The sequence below is a fragment of the Heloderma suspectum genome, chromosome 3 (genome assembly GCF_057233095.1).
Source record: "Heloderma suspectum isolate Gila_16-S chromosome 3, 16-S_ref, whole genome shotgun sequence".
Classification (NCBI taxonomy): domain Eukaryota; kingdom Metazoa; phylum Chordata; class Lepidosauria; order Squamata; family Helodermatidae; genus Heloderma; species Heloderma suspectum.
The window spans coordinates 239,426,938-239,446,984 of record NC_139460.1 but is presented as its reverse complement, the minus strand read 5'-3'; the positions used below and the strand labels follow the sequence as shown (position 1 = coordinate 239,446,984).

The 20,047-nt window shown below is 40.9% G+C and overlaps 1 protein-coding gene across 1 annotated transcript in view; it reads right to left on the bottom strand.

The window, feature by feature from the left end:
• Positions 1-702: 702 nt before the first annotated feature.
• The window catches only part of CPXM2 (carboxypeptidase X, M14 family member 2), a 147,992-nt gene continuing 128,647 nt past the window's right edge, over positions 703-20,047 (bottom strand). Inside the window, exons 12-14 of the mRNA XM_084845970.1 lie at positions 15,933-16,072; positions 13,418-13,517; positions 703-6,730 (exon numbers count right to left, since the gene is read on the bottom strand). Of these exons, the coding sequence (XP_084702096.1) occupies positions 6,459-6,730; positions 13,418-13,517; positions 15,933-16,072 (512 nt within the window). The 3' untranslated portion in view covers positions 703-6,458. The remainder of the gene's footprint in view (positions 6,731-13,417; positions 13,518-15,932; positions 16,073-20,047) is intronic.

The window sequence follows — 20,047 nt, the reverse complement described above, 5'->3', positions numbered from 1 at the left end:
CCTGCCTCATGCTACTTTCCCTTCCGCCAATCAGCACCGCTTCCATCAGCCTACGCCAAAGCCAGCTGAGGTCACACAGACTCCCGAACAGCACTGAAGCCGCTGTGACAGGAAAATCTGACACAAAGTGAGTTTGAAAAAACATGGATTTAGGGCAAGAAATACCGGGCTAGCTACAGAGAGCAGCATGCATCATCTGACACTATTGACTTTGGGGTGGAGTAGAACTGGAGTAAAAGCCCCATGTAGATGGGGCCCCAGTGAGTCATGCATGTTCATGTCAACCTTAGCCCTGGCACAAATTAAGCCCTGGGGTCATCATATCAGCAGAACACAAACTTCTTCTATGAGCTGTGTAAGTGGGACACTAATCTAGTTCATCTCTTGCTTTCAACGCTGGTCGACATTTCCAGGCAATAAAGTGATAGAGTCATTGGCCTTGGGCCAATTCAGCAACATACTGCAATGGCTATTTTTGTAGTAACTCCCTTTTAGTACTAACACTTCCCAAACCTAAACAAGTTTTACTAGGACGTAAGCTGCCATTGCTTTCAGTAGCATTCCCATCCATATGCTGGGTTCAGTGTGGGTTCAAATAAGCAAATTTGTACACCAAAGAATTTCTATGTTTCCCATTAAATATGAGTAGGTTATTTCTCCTGCTGGCAGAATCATAAGAATAAGTCTTCCCAGGATTTTATTAAAAGTACAAATATTGTTTATTCTTAGCAAAAACAAATCCAATTAAGAGAAGAACATAGTATATTCCAATTATATAATACCTAAGGCTTCCTATAATTCACTCAAAGCCTACTGGCTACAAGTATACTGATGGATTTAATGAAACAACAACGTAAGCAGAGCACAGCATACGCAACAGCAGTCACATCTAAATCTTTTGTGGATTCCCTATGGTACTGGCTAAAATGTTCCCAGTTAGCATTAACTGACTCTCAAACCTTATTCTAGATTAGTAAAAATACAGAAGATCTGCTCCAAAATAGGGAGGTGAATGCAGCCAGCATGTGTTAAGAAAATATAGGCAACTCATCCACAGAAAAAGATGCTGGAAATTACTATGTTCTAAGAAGAATGACCTAGGGTAAGGACTGTAGAGTTAAGTATTTTTAACTTCCTGACTTTAATGGCAGAGATTGACACATATGCACACTTAACTCCTTCAAAATCCGTGGGTCTTAGATGTATTATCTGGCTGGATCTAGCAAGTCTAACAGATAATGGAGTTATAGAAACAAGCAAAACTGGATTAAGCAGTCTGTAGAGAAGCCTGAATTCACACACCGCACTCCTGTAAATATCTAACTGCAGACCTAGAGTGACTCCCTTACCACTGACAAATGCTAGTCAATTCAGTTGATGAAGCATCATGCAGCCCAAATGAGAACAAGTCTTTGGACACTTAGAATTCTTGACTCACACAGCTGCAGTGCTGCAAGATTGCATTAAACATGCCTCTGGGCGCAATTTTATTGCTCAGAAACTCTCTTGCCACGTCAAGGCAAAACAAAGCAATCCAATTCCAAATTGCAGTCTTTTCAAAGAAAATTTAAATACAAGACATTATATTATGCTGACAACAGGATGGTGCCCTAGCCCGCAGTCCTCAGAAGTGAGATCTGTTTGACAACAATATCATATTATTCTGCCAGGACTTCTGACCAGTTTAAATACAATTATGGCTACTTAAAAAAAAAAAAAAAGCACTTGCCCACATAGACATTCTATGAGGTTGGTGTTATGTTTCATAGGCTTGAAAACCTGTGCATTAGCCCATATATTTACAGTGTTCACACATGTAATCTGTAGCCCTGGAGGATGCTGAATTTCGCAGACACTGAATGGCTATCGGCCAATATATGGAGGTAAGAGCCTTTTTAACATGATACTGGTCGTATGGAGCACTTGCACTAGTAAGTAAGGCTAGGACAAAATTCCCACTGCTGTTTCTTGAAGATATTATCCCCTCACGAAAATGGGAGCTGATTTTCGACTGAAGTGGGGAGGGGATTTTCTCAAATGGGGGGTTGTCACTAACCTTTCTTCATGATGTGGCTGAGGGTTTTCCATTTCCCCCCTTGTTTTTAAACCAGTAAGTGTTTTTCACATGGCTATCCTTCCATTCAAATCTTCCCTTCAACATAATGTCAAGGACAGTAGCTCTATGATATAGTATATACAAACAGGATATTAAACATCCGGAAGTCCACGTAATCTTGACAGGCCGGATGATTCCTTTTATGGAACTAATATTTCTTCTCAGAATTATGGGCAAGAATTGGATTGGGATACTAAACTTTGAAAAGCTGAGAAAAGGCTGCAGTTTGAAAGCACATTGATCATTTGGAAAGAGAAGTCTATTGGCGACACACAGAGCTACTCTCTCTCCATCCATTGTCATCTACTGACTGAAAGGTGGTTGACGCACATACATGTAGATCACTGGATTTCTCCTCACAGTCACTTGTTTACTCAGCACTTGGTGATTCACTGCTGAATATGTGAACCGACTCTACTAAAAAGTATTGTGGATGTCAGGTGACCTGAAACCCCGCCTGCAGTATTTGATTTGTGCTAGTTCATTTACGCATCTAATTGTCCATTTGATGCTGCATGTATCAAGTAATGACCATGTCATGGAACTTGGGTCACTGTGAGCCCATCATTGGGTGTATTGGCCACATGTGCTTGGTGGATGTCCCCTCTTGAAAGAAAGACACCCCCCATCCATGCAACACTCAGAGAGGTATGAGGGTGAAACCATAAGCATTAGATTAAGAAGCATTATATTACATTTATTTTATTGTGCAATATTTTGGAGCTTACCTCAACCTTAGCAACGTTATGTTACACCAGGAATATAGAACCTCAGGCCTGAGGGCCAAATTGGGCACTCCAGGGGTCTCAGTGCAGCCTTCTGGGGTTCCCCAGAAGGCTACACTCCCTGCCCCTGGCCCCCATCCTTTCACCTGGCCCCCAATCACTTGGTGGTTTCCTGGCTTTTGTGCCGTATTTAACCCAATTCAAAGTTTGAAATGCCTCTCCTAAGGCCTAGTTACTGGCAATAAGAGCTTTAAGCTAAAATAGGCTGGTACTTTTGGGTTTTGTTCCCTTTTGGCTTCAGCCCCACCCACCACTGGAACGCAGCCTCCAAGAAGTTCTCTGAAATGGAATTCGGTTCTCGAGCTGAAAGAGGTTCTGCAGCCCTGCCTTATACCTTCTTAAACAGACCTGCACTAAGTGTTGCCTTCACTGTGGGGGTTTAAACCAGGGCTGCTATCCTGTTTTTAATTTTATTTTTAAAATGTCTAATAGGCTTGCCTCTAATAGGCAGGCAATAACGAAGTTTTCATGTGGTTGCTTTTCAGTCAGCCGAGTTTTCCTTCGAACCACACCGAGCAGATAAGCAGTGTTATACCAGCAGCACTGCTCTGTTAGAAAACAGGGGCTGCCTGGGTTAGAGATGGTGTCTAAGTCTTCAAAAACCAGATTTTCAACCCAGAACTGGGGGTCTACCACTTCCATATGTATTTCCAAACTATATGCCAGATTGCCCAAGATGTCACCGGCATGATGTGGCAAGGCCTGACATCAACGAACAGCCCAGCTGGAATCTATTCGGACCACCCGAAGATCCTTAACTGTCCAGGGACTAGGTCTGATCTGAAATTGATTTGAAAGTCACTACTACTGGAAACCTCCAGGCCCTGTCACATTCCTCCTTACTCCATAGAGATATTCCTCCCTGTGAAGAAATGCTGTGTATATGTTTTGTTATATTTTAAAAATTTGTGTGACTTTTGTATGGCTATAATATATCCAAATAGGCCAGAGGCCTAGCTTTGTTACTGTGTATGGAACCTTAAACAGCTGTGGTTGCCTTGGTGGCTTATGACCAGAAGCTTTAGGCTATTTAAAATGTACAGGGGGAGAAGTTACTTTTTGATTTGTCAGGTGGGTCAATAAAAATGATTGGCAGTTGGGTGTTCCATGGGGGATATGATTGGCCAGGAATGTTTTAAAGGGTCAGGTAGAATTCTGTGGGCAGACAACAGGGGAAGGAGGGTCCCTTCTGGGCAACAGGGCTGCACCAGAAACAGAGACCCTGCTCTATATAATATAGTGAATCTAGGGAATCTGGGAATGATGCCAACAGGATTTCTCCAAGGGTGAGGGTACCATCAATAGTGGGGAGAACTTGTGTGTTTAAACATGGAGGTATTTGGGGGATAGGTAGCAGCATAACTCTGTGGTAGAGCACTTGTTTGCTTGCAAAAAGTCCAAGGTTCAGCCCCTGGCATCTCCAGTTAAAAGGCCAAGGTAGTAGCAGGTGACGTGAAAGACCTCTTTCTGAGATGCTAGAGAACCACTTCCAAACAGGAGAAGACAATATTGGGCTTTTTTGGCAAATAGTCTTATCTGGTATAAGACATATTCCCTATACCATAAATGTATGAAAGAGAAGGAATCATTTTAATCTTCCTTTTTCCTTACAATCCAAAGGGGAATGCCATATTTGGAATACATGAACACTTTTCATAATTGATGTGGCATATCAGTGTCATGATGCTGCATGTTCATGTCTATACACATATACACACACATTCTTGGGCATCTGTGTCTGAATACAAGTGCTATGATGAGAACCTGCGTGAAGATTTGCATTGGTTGATAAGTACTCACCATTTGCTTTTAATGAGTAGTCAGCAGGTTTTGTGGCTTCTGTTCATCATGCATGATTTGTTGATAAGTGCTAATAAATTATATAGAAGAAGCATGTTGCATGTACACTATCAATATCCTACTTACAGTAGTTTTTGTTTTCTTTAGTTTTGAATGTTACTGTGGTGATCTCCCCCCATCCCCCATGTCTCACAAGATGATACCATGTAAGACAGCCACTGTAATTAGTAATCATACTGGTTTTAGCAACAGTGTACTTGACAAAACCTACTAAGGTCTTGCTACCATGCAGATCTATCACATAATTGGCTTATTCTTAGACTTAAGAACAGAGTCAAGGCTCTGGCATTGAATGATATAATGGGGTTCATACCCTGTGAAATAAATCTGAACATCAAGTCACAAGCTGATGAAATGGCCAATGCTGACTGGTTTGTCCCCACAAGCTGGTCTCATTTCTAAAAAATAATACTGTAAGCATATTTACTGTTATACGTATATTGTAAGTATTATGTAGCACATTTACAGTGTTCCAAGTGCTTCACATACATTATCTTGTTGCATTCCTTACACCAACCCTATAAGGTAGGTAAATATAATTATTCCCATATTGCAGATGGGGAGACTGAGCCCAAGGCTAGTGAGTTCATGGTGGAAGTGAGATAACCAGGGGCTTCTTGCTTCCTAGCTCAGTCACTCAGCCACCTGCTTTACCAGCTCTCTTGCCTGCCACGATGTAACTATAAACAACCCTGCTCTTTTATAATTTAACTAGCCCAGTTATTGTACGTTGCTAGGAGGATAATCAAGCTACTCTAGGCCTTGAAGAATAGGGCAGCAGATGATCTGATATTCCATCTGCATAAGATTTCTCCTTTGCACTAATCTAGTAAACCAGGTAACATGGATTTAAAGCTGGTTATAATAGGAACATATAATGAGGATGCACTAAACACAAGGGCATTTGCAATGAGAGATGAATTCATTAAGCAATTGACAGGGTGGTGATTGGTAGCAATTAAGAGGTGAAGCTCACTGTTGACTTCTGCAGAGTTCTATGTCCACCTATGTCCACTGCTGCTCCCATGGCACCATGTTTACATCAGTTCCAGACTGATCCAGACACACATAGGTGAAAAATCCTCAAAAGAACCCATCCATCTAGTGTTTCATTTTTCTGTGACAAAAGGTCCCAACTTAATTGCTTTTTACTTTTTCACATATGTCTTTGTTCCCTGTTGCATTTTATCTAGGGACCATTGCACCAGAATAGGTGCTAGATGAAACAGGCAGGTGGTATCTTGGACAGAAGCCAAATTCTGTTTCCAAGCCCAAAGTTTTGCACTCATATACTTAGTGTTAAATCTTGAAATCTCATTTGCAACCCCCAAACCCAAAGCTGGTAGTCAGAGCATCTTTAATTCCACAGTTTCAAATGCAGCAGATTATCTGATGTTGTATCGGTATGGAATTTCTTCTCAGCACCTGGATATATAAAGCTTTCCTCTGGGCCTGAGGATACAGGTGCCACAAGCAATTGCTACTTTGTGGGATCTTTTTAGAGACAATGTTTTGTTCCAATGTTTTCAGAATAACACATACATTTAAATACTGACCTGTGGAATGCCAAAATATTCTACAATACAAGATCCCTAATATGAACATTGTTGGAAAGGGGATATGAAAAATACCATATATATATATTCCCTACTATTAGAGTATCTCAGTTTAGGTGCAGAATATAATAGCCTAATTTGTTACACTGTAGAAAGTAACCTATACTGCTGGCGCCTCTGCCTTGCTCGTTGTCTGAGCCGTCGGAGTGACAGACTAATGGGCTGCTTTCCAAATTTCTCCATGATCTCTTTGATCCGGGCCAAGTTGGTTTTGCTGATTGTGAAGTCACAGCGAGTTGCGCCCATGTCATAGCCTACAGCACAGTTTTTGGTGGAGACAGTATAACCTTCTGCTCTTGCAGTGACCACGTATTCTCCTGGGTTTAGAAGCCGCCAATAACCTCCATCGCTTGCTGTAGAAGGATCAAAGAAGAATAAATACTACAATACATTTGCCTTAACTTCCATCTTTCTTTTTAATATCTAAGAGCTTATCTTTCCTTGCATGATAAATTATTGCTCTAGACCTAGGCTTTGGGAATTGGTATAGGAATTAATTACCTCCCAGACTGGGTTGCTTGTAATCCTGGACATTTTTCACCTATCCTTTTAGTGTGCCGCATAATCACATGTTCTACTCTTACAGGCTTGCTTTATCAAACTGTTACATATTCTCCCTTCCCCAAGTGGTAAAAAGTCCAAACAACCCTTAAGAAGCCATTTCATTTGACAGAAAGAACAGTAGAAACTTCCAATGCCTTTGTAATAATCTACCTCTCTGAAAATGTACAGGTTGAACAAGTATTTGAGGCAAGCAGATACTAATACAAAGGCAATACTATATTGACAGCAACATTGCTTTCCCAAAATTGATCTTCGAGTTGCAATAAAATGCTTTTTTCTCCATCTTCCTTTGTCAAACAAATTTGAGCCCACATCCTGCACAGATGGGTGTGATTACATTCCAGGTGTTAGAACAGCTGCCTGCGCATCATTACCTGGGTTATTTCAGAATTCTGAAGAAACACCAGCCAGTATCTAAGCCACAGAGGTAGGCAGGGCTGTGCTTACCTTGAATCTGAGTTCGAGCAGAGCTTATTGGAAGTTTAAGGGACTTATCTGGGGCTTTATATATAAGCAAAATATGTGTTCTGCCACTGACTTCTCTAATGGTATGATGGCCCCATGATGTTAGATTACATGTACAGGGTCTGAGATGTATTTTTAGCTAAAATGTACATGTCTAGTAGAGAATCCATAAGAACATGACAGCAAATCTTGTCCCCTTCCTTCTTTTATGACATATATATATTCTTAATAAGCTCCTCTTAGGGTGAATTAGCATATGCACAATTAGACTTTGTCTACCTCTGTGATGGGTATTACCATGCAGATATGCACTTGTCTACATGGTGCTCCCACCGGACAATACAAACCTAATTTTGCATGTGTAAATCCACCCTAGCACAATTGATCAGTGTAATTAATCTTTTTCTACTCCACTGTTAGCAATGCAGTTGTGGCTGCATGCTGGTTGTCCTTGATGAGTACACTGAGGGATTTCCTGTGCCAGAAGACCTGGTCCTGTATGGTGATGTATGAGAAATTCAGTTCAGTTCATTTTTTAATCAGGATTTACCCAGGTCGCCCTTCCGAACTGAACACAGACTCAAATGCAATCTGAAGTCAAAGTCCATACATCTCCAAGCAATGTGATTCACAGACATTCCCCCACCCCCAAATGTGAACACTTGAAAAATACACATGAAAAATGCATATTTTTGAAAGATGTGCACCAACAGCCTTTAATCAATGGGAGATGAATGTGTACATTTCAAAGATGCACACAATTGATGCATACATCTGGAAAAATACACAGAAAAATACACACAATTTTTCATGCCAAAAGAAAAAAAACAAAGATCGCAATCTGATATGGACACAAGAAGGAACAAGCTTTGAGGTGAAATATGGAGAATTTCAACAAGCTCAAGTTTTGCTTGTATCCCCAGTTTTGCCTGAACAATCTGAATGATGTCAAGGAAAGGGTCAAAGATCTGGCCTGCATTGGTTTGAGCACGAATAAGTGTCAAAATATTGAAGTAAGAACACCACAGTGTGACTTACCCCAAGTCATATAAGTCTTACTAAAATTCTTAAGGGAAATATCGAACAAGGATCCATATGATTAGCAAAAAATGCAAACTGCCATCACATAACACTGTTACTGTGTTTATGTTCTGTTCTACCCTTCCATGGCAATGATTTTTCTGCCCAGAAAACTGAAGTGTCAGCCTAATCTATAAAGCCATTAATGTGGAGCACTTGGTTTCAAGGCCATTGATTTCACTGAGACTCAACTGGCTCAGATCTAAATACTCCAGTTTTACTGTGGATCAGGCTGCAAATTAATTTTAACCAGTTGTGGGTCACAACCACACACACACACACACACTGATGGGTTTGTTTGTTTTTTGGAGGTGAACAATAATAGTGCAGGTACAATAGATCAGCATAAATGAGATTTACCTACTCTGAACTTTGTTGTATAAAAAATTAATATTGGTAGACATTGTTTTTTGGCGGTGAACAATAATAGTGCAGGTACAATAGATCAGCATAAATGAGATTTACCTACTCTGAACTTTGTTGTATAAAAAATTAATATTGGTAGACATGCAAGGATCAGTTTTCTTGATTTTTCTGAATGTATAATACTTAAAATATGCTGCACTTCATCTGGAGGGGTTGTCATCAACATGATTTCTTGCAACAGAAAAAGGCAGCCAAGTAGTTGGACATATATTCAAATAAGTTTCCTTTTAGATAATTTTTATAAATAACATGAAGTCTTTTGCACTCAACAATTATTACAGCATACAGGACATTTCCAAATGTAAGTGGTTTGAGCTTGGTTTTGAGTTATCATCAACATGTTGAATCTAAGTTTTTCCTTGTGAATATTTATTTGTTACATTTATATCCTGAGTTTTCCTCCAAGGAGGCCAAGGCAGCATACATGATCCTTTTCCTCTAATTTTATCCTCACAACAACCCTGTGAGGTAGGTTAGGCTGAGAATCAGTGACTGGCCCAAAGTTACCCAGTGAGCTTCATGGCCAAGTGGGGAATTTAATACTATGTAAAAACATAAATACAATAGCTGCCACAGGAAAAGCCATTTTCACACTAATACAAAATGACGCAGTTGCTATTATTTGTCCTTCCCATGGGTAACGTAATATGCCATGTGATGGTACCATAAAAAGGCAAGTTCAAATGAAATTATTCATTTTGATAATCATTGGGGTGGTTGTACTAAAATTGGCTTGCACATGGTAGGTCATGTTTTGGAGGAGATGAACTGTATCTTAAAAGATAGGTCAGTGATACATCATGATTATGACTAACAGCAGCGGCAGCAGCAAAAAGGCCTAACCCTAATCAGCAAACAGCTAGTGCAGCCCTCCCACCTCCTGTGATCGACTGAGAGCTGCCTGTTCTTGAGATTTCAAACAAGACCTTCCACAGCAGTGATCCTGAAACACCTTGCCAAGCTAGAGAGTTCACTTTGCTTGTATGATACACAAATATGTTAGAGCTCACTAAGCAAACTGATCAGTATTCAAGCAGTCTAATCCAGTGGCTTTACAGATGTACCACCCAAACCTATTTGCTTAAGAAAAGCATACAGGGAGCAGGCCAAACATTTGATAACTGGAGCACAAGGTGTTGGTTATTGGATTAAAAGTGGAGGCACCTGTCATTCTTTCATTCTAACAGAATTATGTATATTTTTCTTGATTAGCAGCAACTGGCACAATTGGCAGACATTCCTCCATCTCTTGCAACTGCAAGATAGCCTAGTTCTGCCTTGCCCCAACCCGGTGCCCTCCAGATGGGTTGGATTACAACGCCCTTCACTCCCAGCCAGCAATAGCCATGCTGGCTGGGAATGATGGGAGTTGTAATCCAACCCATCTGAAGGGCACCGGGTTGGGAAAGGCTAGTCTAGTTTTTCTTGTCAGTGGTATCCTGCACTTTCCTTTTCCCAGTCATTCTGGGCTTTAGGAGGAGATGTGGCTTTCTGGGCAACAATGATGTTTCTAATGCAAGTTGCATCAGGAAATACCAGTGCACCCTTTCTTCTTACAACGTCACAAACCATACATTGCCAAAAGAAGAGTGAGGGGAAAGCAGTGATGCACAGACCCACCCTGGACCAACTGTCTTAAAGTGATGGATGCATTGAATATTGTGTCTTGATTTTTCAAGGCACAGCAGCCACCCTTGTGGCACACAATTTGGGACTGTTCTGTCATTGCTTTCTCATTCACCATTATTTTGCAATATTCCTCTCTTCCTAGCAATTAATGCACAGAAGCTTCTCATTTGTTATTTCTGTGGGGGTTGGGAGAGGTCTAGATAACTTTGCTTTGTGTAAGGCTTCTGTTATGGCAGGGATGGGGAATATATGGCCCTCCAGATGTTATTGGCCTGTGAGCCCCACCATCCCCCACCATTGTCTATACTGGCTAGGCTGATGGGAGTTTATTTCAAAGATTTAGGTGGCAATATTGCAACCGAAACTCTCCCCACGACCCGAGTTCGATCCCAGTGGAAGCTGGGTCCCAGGGAGCTGGCTCAGGTTGACTCAGCCTTCCATCCTTCCGAGGTCGGTAAAATGAGGACCCAGCTTGCTAGGGGAAAGGTGGTCACGACTGGGGAAGGCAATGGCAAACCACCCCGCTACAGTCTGCCATGAAAACGCCAGCGCAAGCGGCATCCCTCTAGGGGTCAATAATGACCCGGTGCTTGCACAGGAAGAACCTTTCCTTTCCTTTTCCTACATCCAACAGGATTCCCAAACAGTGAATAATAAAACAGAATCAAAATACAAAATTTAAAATTTAAAATCAGAGTATAACAATAACCTGTGGCTAGTCAATCAGAGAAGGCTGCTGAAGTCCAACAACATCTGGTGGGCCACATGTTCCCCACCACTGTGTTATCAGATACCAGATGTCTCAGTATTAACTTAAGTCCATGATCCTTTCACTGGGAAAATTTAGCCCTTCCCCTCCCCTACCCCAGGATTGTGTCTAGATAGTGCATATGACATCACTGGGGATAAGTAACAAAATTCCTTCACATACTATCTTGTGAATTTTATATGTTAGGTATATTAAGGTGCAGTCCTATTGATTGCACCCTCAATGGTTGGAAGCCTTCGAATTTGGAGGCTTCCGATCATCCAATGCAGAGTGGGAAGAGCAGCAGAGATGATCTTCACTTCCCCATTCTCCCGCCCTTCATTATTTGCTAAACAGGTTTCTTTGTCCATCCAGCAAGGGTGCTTTGGAGGGGAATGGAAGGAGACTGGAGAGGCCTCAAGATAGCTAATATCCTTGCCTTTCTGCCCCCCCTGCCAACCAAAATGCCCCCTTTTCCCCCTTACCGAGTTCGCTGTTCTGACTTTGGAGGCCAGCTGGTGCAGTTCTTTCCGCACCAGCTGCGGGGGGGGGGGGTGGATCTCTGACTCCCCTTTCCAAGGTTAGAGCACTGTCTCTGACTTTGGAGGGGGGAATCCCCTATGGACACACACTGTCTAGGGGGCATAGGATTGCTCCCTCCATCTCTCTCAAACTTTGCCACTCATATCACATACAGTAGGAAATCTTGTAATTTTATTCCTTATTCTCTTCCTCCTTATCTGACTAAAAATAAAGGACTGAATATTCAATCATTCCACAGTACCCATTTAATTGTTAGTTGCTTGGAAAACATCTTTAGGATTGAAGGGTGGTAAAACTGATAAATGTTAAAGTATCATGTAAATAGAAAGTCTCTTATTCCCTGGAGTGTGTTATGAGCAGGGAGGAGAGTGGAGAAAGTAGGGCTTCTATGCCTGATGGTGACCCCTCAGCAACATATAGTGTCTGTAAGGTAAACACTTTCAGTCCTTGTTTAGAGTATAGTTGACACTTTATATAATGTATTTTAATGGTTTTTATACTTTATATAATGTATTCTAATGCTTTTTTATTTTTTGTGAACCGTCCAGAGAGCTTTGGCTATGGGATGGTATAGAAATATAATAAATGAAATGAATGTATGACAAATGAATATAAAAACATATGTGTAAATAAATAAATAAGATTGTCATAAGAGGGACATAATTCGGTTTTATTAGTAGGAGCCTGGTTGTTTTCCCACAATAGTTAGATAGTACTCAAAGCGATGACAAATCTATGTTCCCACTTTTTTTTTTATAACAAAAATTGCAAAATCTCGTTTCAAGACAGTAGATAACTGACATGCATAGCTGGTCATAGGATTTTGCAGGCGGTTCCATTACTTTACTTTTTATGAGCATCCCACTTAGTACTGCTTAAGATTCCTCTTTTATCCTTAAGAATCTGTTTTGTATATTCAAGAAGAATATGAGAGGCAGATGGAGGCCACAAAAAATAACTTTGAAAATTCCTAAGAATGAGTCTCCACATGTATAATGGGAAAGAGAGGATTATTGGCTTCAATGATGTGTGTTTGAACAACTTTATTTCCTAGCCCTATTAGCACTTAATAGATTTTTTTCACAATGTTGGTCATGAGTTGTTGATTGAAAAGAGAATGAGCCTCTACAAAGAGTTCAGTCTCAAATATGGGCCCCAAAACGAGGCATTTACTGCATGCAGTACCAGAATCTGGAGAGGCTTAAAATGCTTTGAAGGATGATCGATACTCCTAGACACTTTTTGTGGGCCTGACTGGGTCTTCTTTGAGTACAACATTACTGACTAGATCAATTTGAGTGACTTCTCCAATTACTGAAGAAACTGGCCAAAGATATTCTGCCCCCCTAGCTTGGAGGGTGGAGCTGCTAATCCTTTGTTTGTCATTCTTAACTTCATAGACATTGTGCCTGGGTTTGCAATGCTACTATCGTGATGGGGTGGATTACAATGATGTTCAGATATGTGCTATTATGTGCTGTACTGAACCCTCTCCCCTTAAAAATGTTATTGCTTATTTAACTCAGTGTTGACTGTTCTGGCCCTCCCCTCACCCTTGACTTGCACTACAGAGATGTGCAGTTACCTGTGCGGATATCATGGTTAACGCCTTCTACGGAAATAATGGCATTTTGAATTCCCTTTCCATGTAGATCCCGCACCATGCCTTTAATTCCCCGGTGCACCTATCAGTAAAATTAAATACACAGATGTGCAAGTTAGACAATGGCAGAAAAGGGAAAAGAGAATGCGTACTAATCAGGATAAAATATATACTTTTGTGAATGAAATATAAATTTTCCCAAGACTGTATAATTCACTTTGGGCCAAAAGGCCAAAAAAAACCCAGCAACACACACCTCCCAAAATTATCTTAGAAACAATTAAGACATGAACAAACTGAGACAACAGACAGACGTGCCCATGGATGATGACATTTTACCTGAGGCCTAGGAAAGCTCTCCAGTGTTAGACAGTCCTATACTATCAGCATCAAGCATGAGATGATTCTTGAGTGGTGTGCCAGGTAATATTTATTTAGTGTATGCATTTATACCCTGCTTTAACTGTCTCACAACAATTAAAATGCTACTGATCTTATTAAAATGATACCCATTAAAGCAACTAAAATAACTCTGAAATCTTAAATATACTGAGCACCAACTCCTTCCATATCATGCAATTACCCCTCTTTCCCAAATAAAAGGAAAAGCTTTAATAGTCTGTCTAAAAATCTGCAGAGAAGGGATCATGTGAGCCTTGATAAATTGTTCCACACCCTAGCTGCCATGATAGAAAAGATACTGCTCCAATCTTACCCATAGACTTGCTCCCCTGGAGATCTCATATGGTTTGAAGTGCTCACTCCTAATGATAACAAACTGGAAATGTCAGGGAGAACAAAGAATTTGGAAACTGCATGCATGGACTCCTTACATGACATGGATCCACAGGTCACTGTAAGATCTGAATGATATACCCACAGCTTTGAGGGGGGGGGGGAATGACTGACTGAAATTGTTGTGGGATACAAGGAGGCTCTAGTAAGACTGCATTAGAGTACTGAATACAAGCCGAGAATACTCCCCTCTGTGCCTACCATGTCATACCATCAGGATTTATAATGTTTATAAGAAGTAAATGCAAGGTTATGTAATTTTGCCCCTAAGATTAAAGCAATGTATGTAAAGTGAGGGGAGGAGTTGCTGATGTAAATAAAAATAAGATGTACCTGATGATGAGGGCACAGGTGAACAGAGGTGCTTTACAGAGTTTCCAACAGTCTTGACTATCTCCTCCAAACTCACATTTAATAGTATAATGGGCAGATGTAATGATCTGTGTTACATTACCTTTAGAAATGTGTCCCTATGACATTAAAGCAGAAAATCTGATATGGGGTGCAAATGCCAATATGTGCATCTATTTCTGAGAAGAGGCATTTGATCTCTTAATAATTTCCATAGTTTAGCCTCGTATGTATTTTCTCCTAGAAACAGACCCACATATTCCCACTCTCATGTTGCAGTTCCTTCCATTTTAAGACAGAATACCCATGCCTTCAAAAAGCAATGCCAGAAGCCCTGTGCTTAAGGGCTTGCCCTACTGAAGTGACTTGTAAGGACTATTCAAAATGTAATCTGCTAAATGTTTACCCTTAATTTCTGAGTTACTGGAGTTTAACCCATATACCAGTTTGGCTTATTTTGAGAACTAAAGGGCATAGAATCACAAAATGTCTTAAGTATATGTATATAAACAGAATCAGTTACAGTTTGCATATTCTCTATGAATAATATAAACTTTGAAATAACACTATTAATATATTATCAAGCTCAGAGGCATGAGAAACTATTAAAATCGCTTGCACATTCTTAGAGCAACTCTTGTTATATTGACTTGTGGGATCCAAATAAAACAACTAAAGCCAAACTTAAATAACTGCTTCGGGGGGGGGGGGTGTCATTCAAAAGTATTTTTTTATTATAAACATCACCCTTTGAGATGTTAACATCCCTTTTCCCTCCTTGCTTGAACTAAATTATATTGATTTTTAAAAATGATCTGACAGTATTTTTGAAGGCTAAGATTTCTCTCACACATGAGAAAACAAAAACCCAAACCCATGATATTTCTACTCCAAACACAGATGGTCATTTGAAATGTCTCTGGGAAACAACCACGCAGGACTGAATGCACCAAACAGAAGCCTGGATACCTCTCTGAGATGAGAAGGATTGTATGGAGGACAATCAGCTCTAGGGAAGAAACTGTGTTCAAATTTTTAAAAAGTCTCTTTCCGATATTTAGGCTTTGAGTGCCATTGCTTATGTCGCTGAAATGCCACACATGCACATGGGGGACATATCATCAGGCTTTTGGGGAACTCTGAGGTTTACATAAATACAAATAATATTTGTGGGGGATGGGGTAGGGGAGAACCTGTTTGCCTGGGAACAGTTTCTCCCCAGCAGTCCATTCGCCTTAACTTAAGTTCCATTGATCATGTTACAGTAACCAAAAGTAAAATACCCCAATTAAAGAAAAGTTTATTAGAAACAAATCGAAACTTGAATAAGCCAAAGTGATCCATTTCATACCTGCTCCATGAAAACAATAAGGGACTCCCGGTTATTTTCCCACTCTTCAGGTAATTCGCTTTCATGAGGATATTTATCACAACCGACATATATGGATAGTTCAAAACAATTTGTATGTAGGTAGCTAAAGTCATTTATACCTGTCAATGCAATAAAGATATTTTTTTTAAAGAATACAATAAAAATAAAATCGCTTTTATTTAATCTAGAGCTAGACACAATCATTTTTAATAATCAAATTGTTTCCAAAAATGGATTCAATAAAAAGCTTTTCTAGAAAATGCATGCATTTTATAACGATATAAATAATTTAATTAAAATGAACTCATATAACATTATACCAGTATGACTGTTATCAGAATGGAACATGAAATTAGGACCATAAAATATGGCTAAAATACTTGATGCAAAATATCTTTCCTTTCTAGATGTGAATATTTATGTACATTTTTTTTCTATTTAGACCCATGTTACAATGAGTACAAAAGTAATATGCATAAATCCAATGTACAATGGATGCACATTTAGGAAGCCACACTCCTCTTTTACAGTATGGCATTGAGCTGAAGCTCAAGAACCCTCTTTCCCTAACTAGGTAGACACTCCATATAGCTACTGGCCGTGAAGAATGCAGCAACCCATCTACCAAGTGAAATGTATTGAGGAAAATGCATCCTATCCCTTAATGATATTTGAAATTTTAGAAATGTAAGGGAGAAGAAACTCTCCCTTAAAAATCTCACGTTTCAAATGTTCATGACAGAAATTCACAAGACAGAATCTAAAGTTTGAACAGATATTGAAATGTGGGGGCAACGCTATTTGCGTTGCCCTTATTTTCGCCGTAGTCTGTGTAAAGATTTACGTAGACTACAGCGACCAAATAAGGAACGCGAATGGCGGCTCCCTATGGGGGCCGCCATTTGCGTACGTGCTTTTTTTTTTTTTAAGTCACCCGTGATAGGCTACGTGACGATTTATGTAACCTATCACGGCTGACTTTGCAGATCTAGCCATGATAGGCTACATTAATCGTCACATAGCCTATCACGGGGGCGTTTTTTTTTTTAACTTTTTATTTCGCGGCCTGGAGAGGCGAGGCGCCTCCTCCCCGGCCTGAATTTCGGCCGGGCGAGGCGGGAAGCCTCCCCCCCAACCTGAGTTTCGGCCGGGCGAGGCGGGAAGCCTCCCCCCCCGGCCTGAACTTCGGGGGGAGAACAGCGAAGCGCCTCCCCCCCACCGTGAAAAGCTGCGAGACCAGGTAAGTGGGTTTCGTGCACCCCTAGGTAAGTCCCGTCCCGGGGGGGGCAGACCATTTCGCCACCGATTTTGGGGGGCCGAAAGTGCTGGCATTCAGCCTCCCCGAGATTTGTGGCGAAATTCTCTGACATCCCTAACATTATTACCTCTCCAAGCTGATGTTTTCCTGAGAAAAGCGGAAATCAGGCTGTTGTCACACCAATATGTTTGTAATATGTAATTCTATCCTTGGCCACAGATTTTAAATATCAGTTCAGCTCTACCTATCAGCAAATATTCATGAGTGCCATATAAGGACATAACATGCTACACATCGAAGAACCAACGTAATGTTCAGATTTATGTTCCAGGTCCCTCAAGACAGGAGCTATTCCATTTTTTGTGGCATATGGAAAATTGGGACTCAGCTGAAACAGTATCTCAGTTAAGGTCCTTCCAGATACAAGATTTTGAAAAAGACATCTGGAAATTTAGCCTGGCATTGTGTTCAGACATCTGTTCAAATCTTCAGGATCTGGATCGACACCCGAAACCTTTTTGGAAAGCCAAGAATTCTAAGGTGGCAAGGATTTTTTTTTTAAATGGCAGCCTTCACTTTCAGCATTCTTGAAATTATTTGATTATTTCTTTATAATAATTCTTTGATTATTAATAAATAAATTATTTCTTTGAAATAAATAATTCTTTGATTATTTCTGAGCTATAGATGCCTTCTTACCAAAGTGAATCACTGCATCCCACCACAATTTACCCAACAGGGGAGAGGCATGCGAAGGGAGACTCAGCTGGCCCTGGGAAGAGTAGCTGCTCCTCTCAGTGCTGGCCAAGTGACCCATGGCTATCATCTGTGGAGATATTATACTATGGGAGACAACAGCAGGGATTCCTGCAGTGGGAATTTTCCACGGGTGAGGCTTGGAGACAAGCCTGCCCCCTGGAGGAACCCAAAGAGGCTCTATGCGCTGGTCTGCAGGCCAGAGATTCTGCATTCCAGTGTTAAATTGTTGATATAAAAATGATGGGCATTTCCCCAGAAACATTTACTTTTATATTCAGGAAGTTCATTTTTAAGTATTCCTCAGAAATATACAAATATGGGACATGGGGAAAGAGAGAGAATGACTGGTTTGTGTACATTTGTCTCTTTATCTCTCCATGTGGCAATAAGAAAGCTTTGCTCATTAGCAAACTTCATTTCAAATTAAAGGGGAAGTTTTGAGCTTACAGACAAATGAATTCTAGCCATTAAAAAAATTCATTTATTTTATAACGTCCAAAAATAGAAGAAAATGGATGGAAATAATACATTTGAGTGAAGAGAATGAAAAAAAAAACTATCCTATTACCATTCAGCAGCAGTCAAGTATTTAATGAGCCCAAAAGTACCTTCTGGATTCTGTGTAGGAGGATTATATAACACAGATGTTAAGCTTCTTGATGGAGAAAGATTAAAATATCAGAACATTGCCCTCTGCTGCTTCACTAAAGCCTTTCCCCATCCCAGTTAAGAGTAACAAACTTTTTTTTTGCACATTTTGTATCAATGTTTTGCCAAAGACGTATTATGTGCTACGTTTTAGTTGCTTTCTTAGAATGCCCGAATGCTACATAGCATTCAATAATGCATATTGTTATTGTGTATGCTCATCCATACCCACCCTAAAATATAAAGTAAAAAAACCCTTAAGTTTTCTATTGGCTACTTACATCTGGGTCCTAAACCCTAAGGGCAGATCAAAGCTGAATGCTTACAAAGGCTTTTGATTTCATTTATGAAGGGAAATACTCTGCTCACATATAAGAGAATAGGTAATCATAGGGATGTCAGAGAATTCCGCCACGGATCTCGGGTAGCCGAATGCCAGCGCATTCGGCCCCCCGAAATCGGTGGCGGAACGGTCTGCCACCCCCCCGCCACCCCCGGGATGAGACTTACCTGGGGCTGATCTTCCTGGCGGCGGCGGCTGCAGCGGCAGCTGCAGCAGTGGTTCGGCGGCGGTGGCTGCAGCAGCCGGTCTTCCGACAGGCTGCCGCCGCCGCCATTTCCAGTTAAAAAAAAAAAAGTGATAGGCTACGTAAAGATTTATGTAGCCTGTCACGGCTAAGTTTTTTTTAAAAAAAAAAACGTGATAGGCTACGTAAATGTTTACGTAGCCTATCACGGCTGACTGCAGGGACGCAAACGGCGGCAGCTACGGCCGCCACCATTTGTGTCCCTGCTATCCAGCGGCCGGATGTCCGGCTGCTGGCGGAGCTCGCCGGCAGCTCCGCAAAATCTCAGCGGAGCACAGCCGGCTGGCCAGGATTCCGGGGGGGGGGGGGGGAGGAACGGAGCACCTCCCCCCCCATCCAGGATTCCAGAGGGAGGGACGGAGCGCCTCCCCCCCCACCATCAACATAATCTGTGAAGTGCCTTTCGTACATCCCTAGGTAATCACTAGCACACATGGAACTCTATTGCACATTAGAGCCATTTAGTATTAGGGAGCTGAATCAGCTTCTAGTGTTATTTCTTTTGATAGCTCTGAAGGGTCTTTTGCCAAATTAAAATTGATATTCTTGTTTATGAGTTCATTCAGCATTATGAGCAATGTGCAACCGTTGTTATTTGTTCATAGTGAAATAAGTAAAGAACGAGAATGCTAACTTGTCTTTGTTTCTTTTCACATGGTTGTAGAAAATGTCAAGGCATTTTGAGCCTACCTTTGTAAATATGAAAATCTCACTGTATTACCTTACATTTATAAGACCAATTCCTGTTGCCACTGGGAATGTAATCTCTGGGGATAGGGATGCACGAAAGCCACTTACCTGGTCTCGCAGCTTGCTTCGCGGTGGGGGGGAGGCGCTTCGCT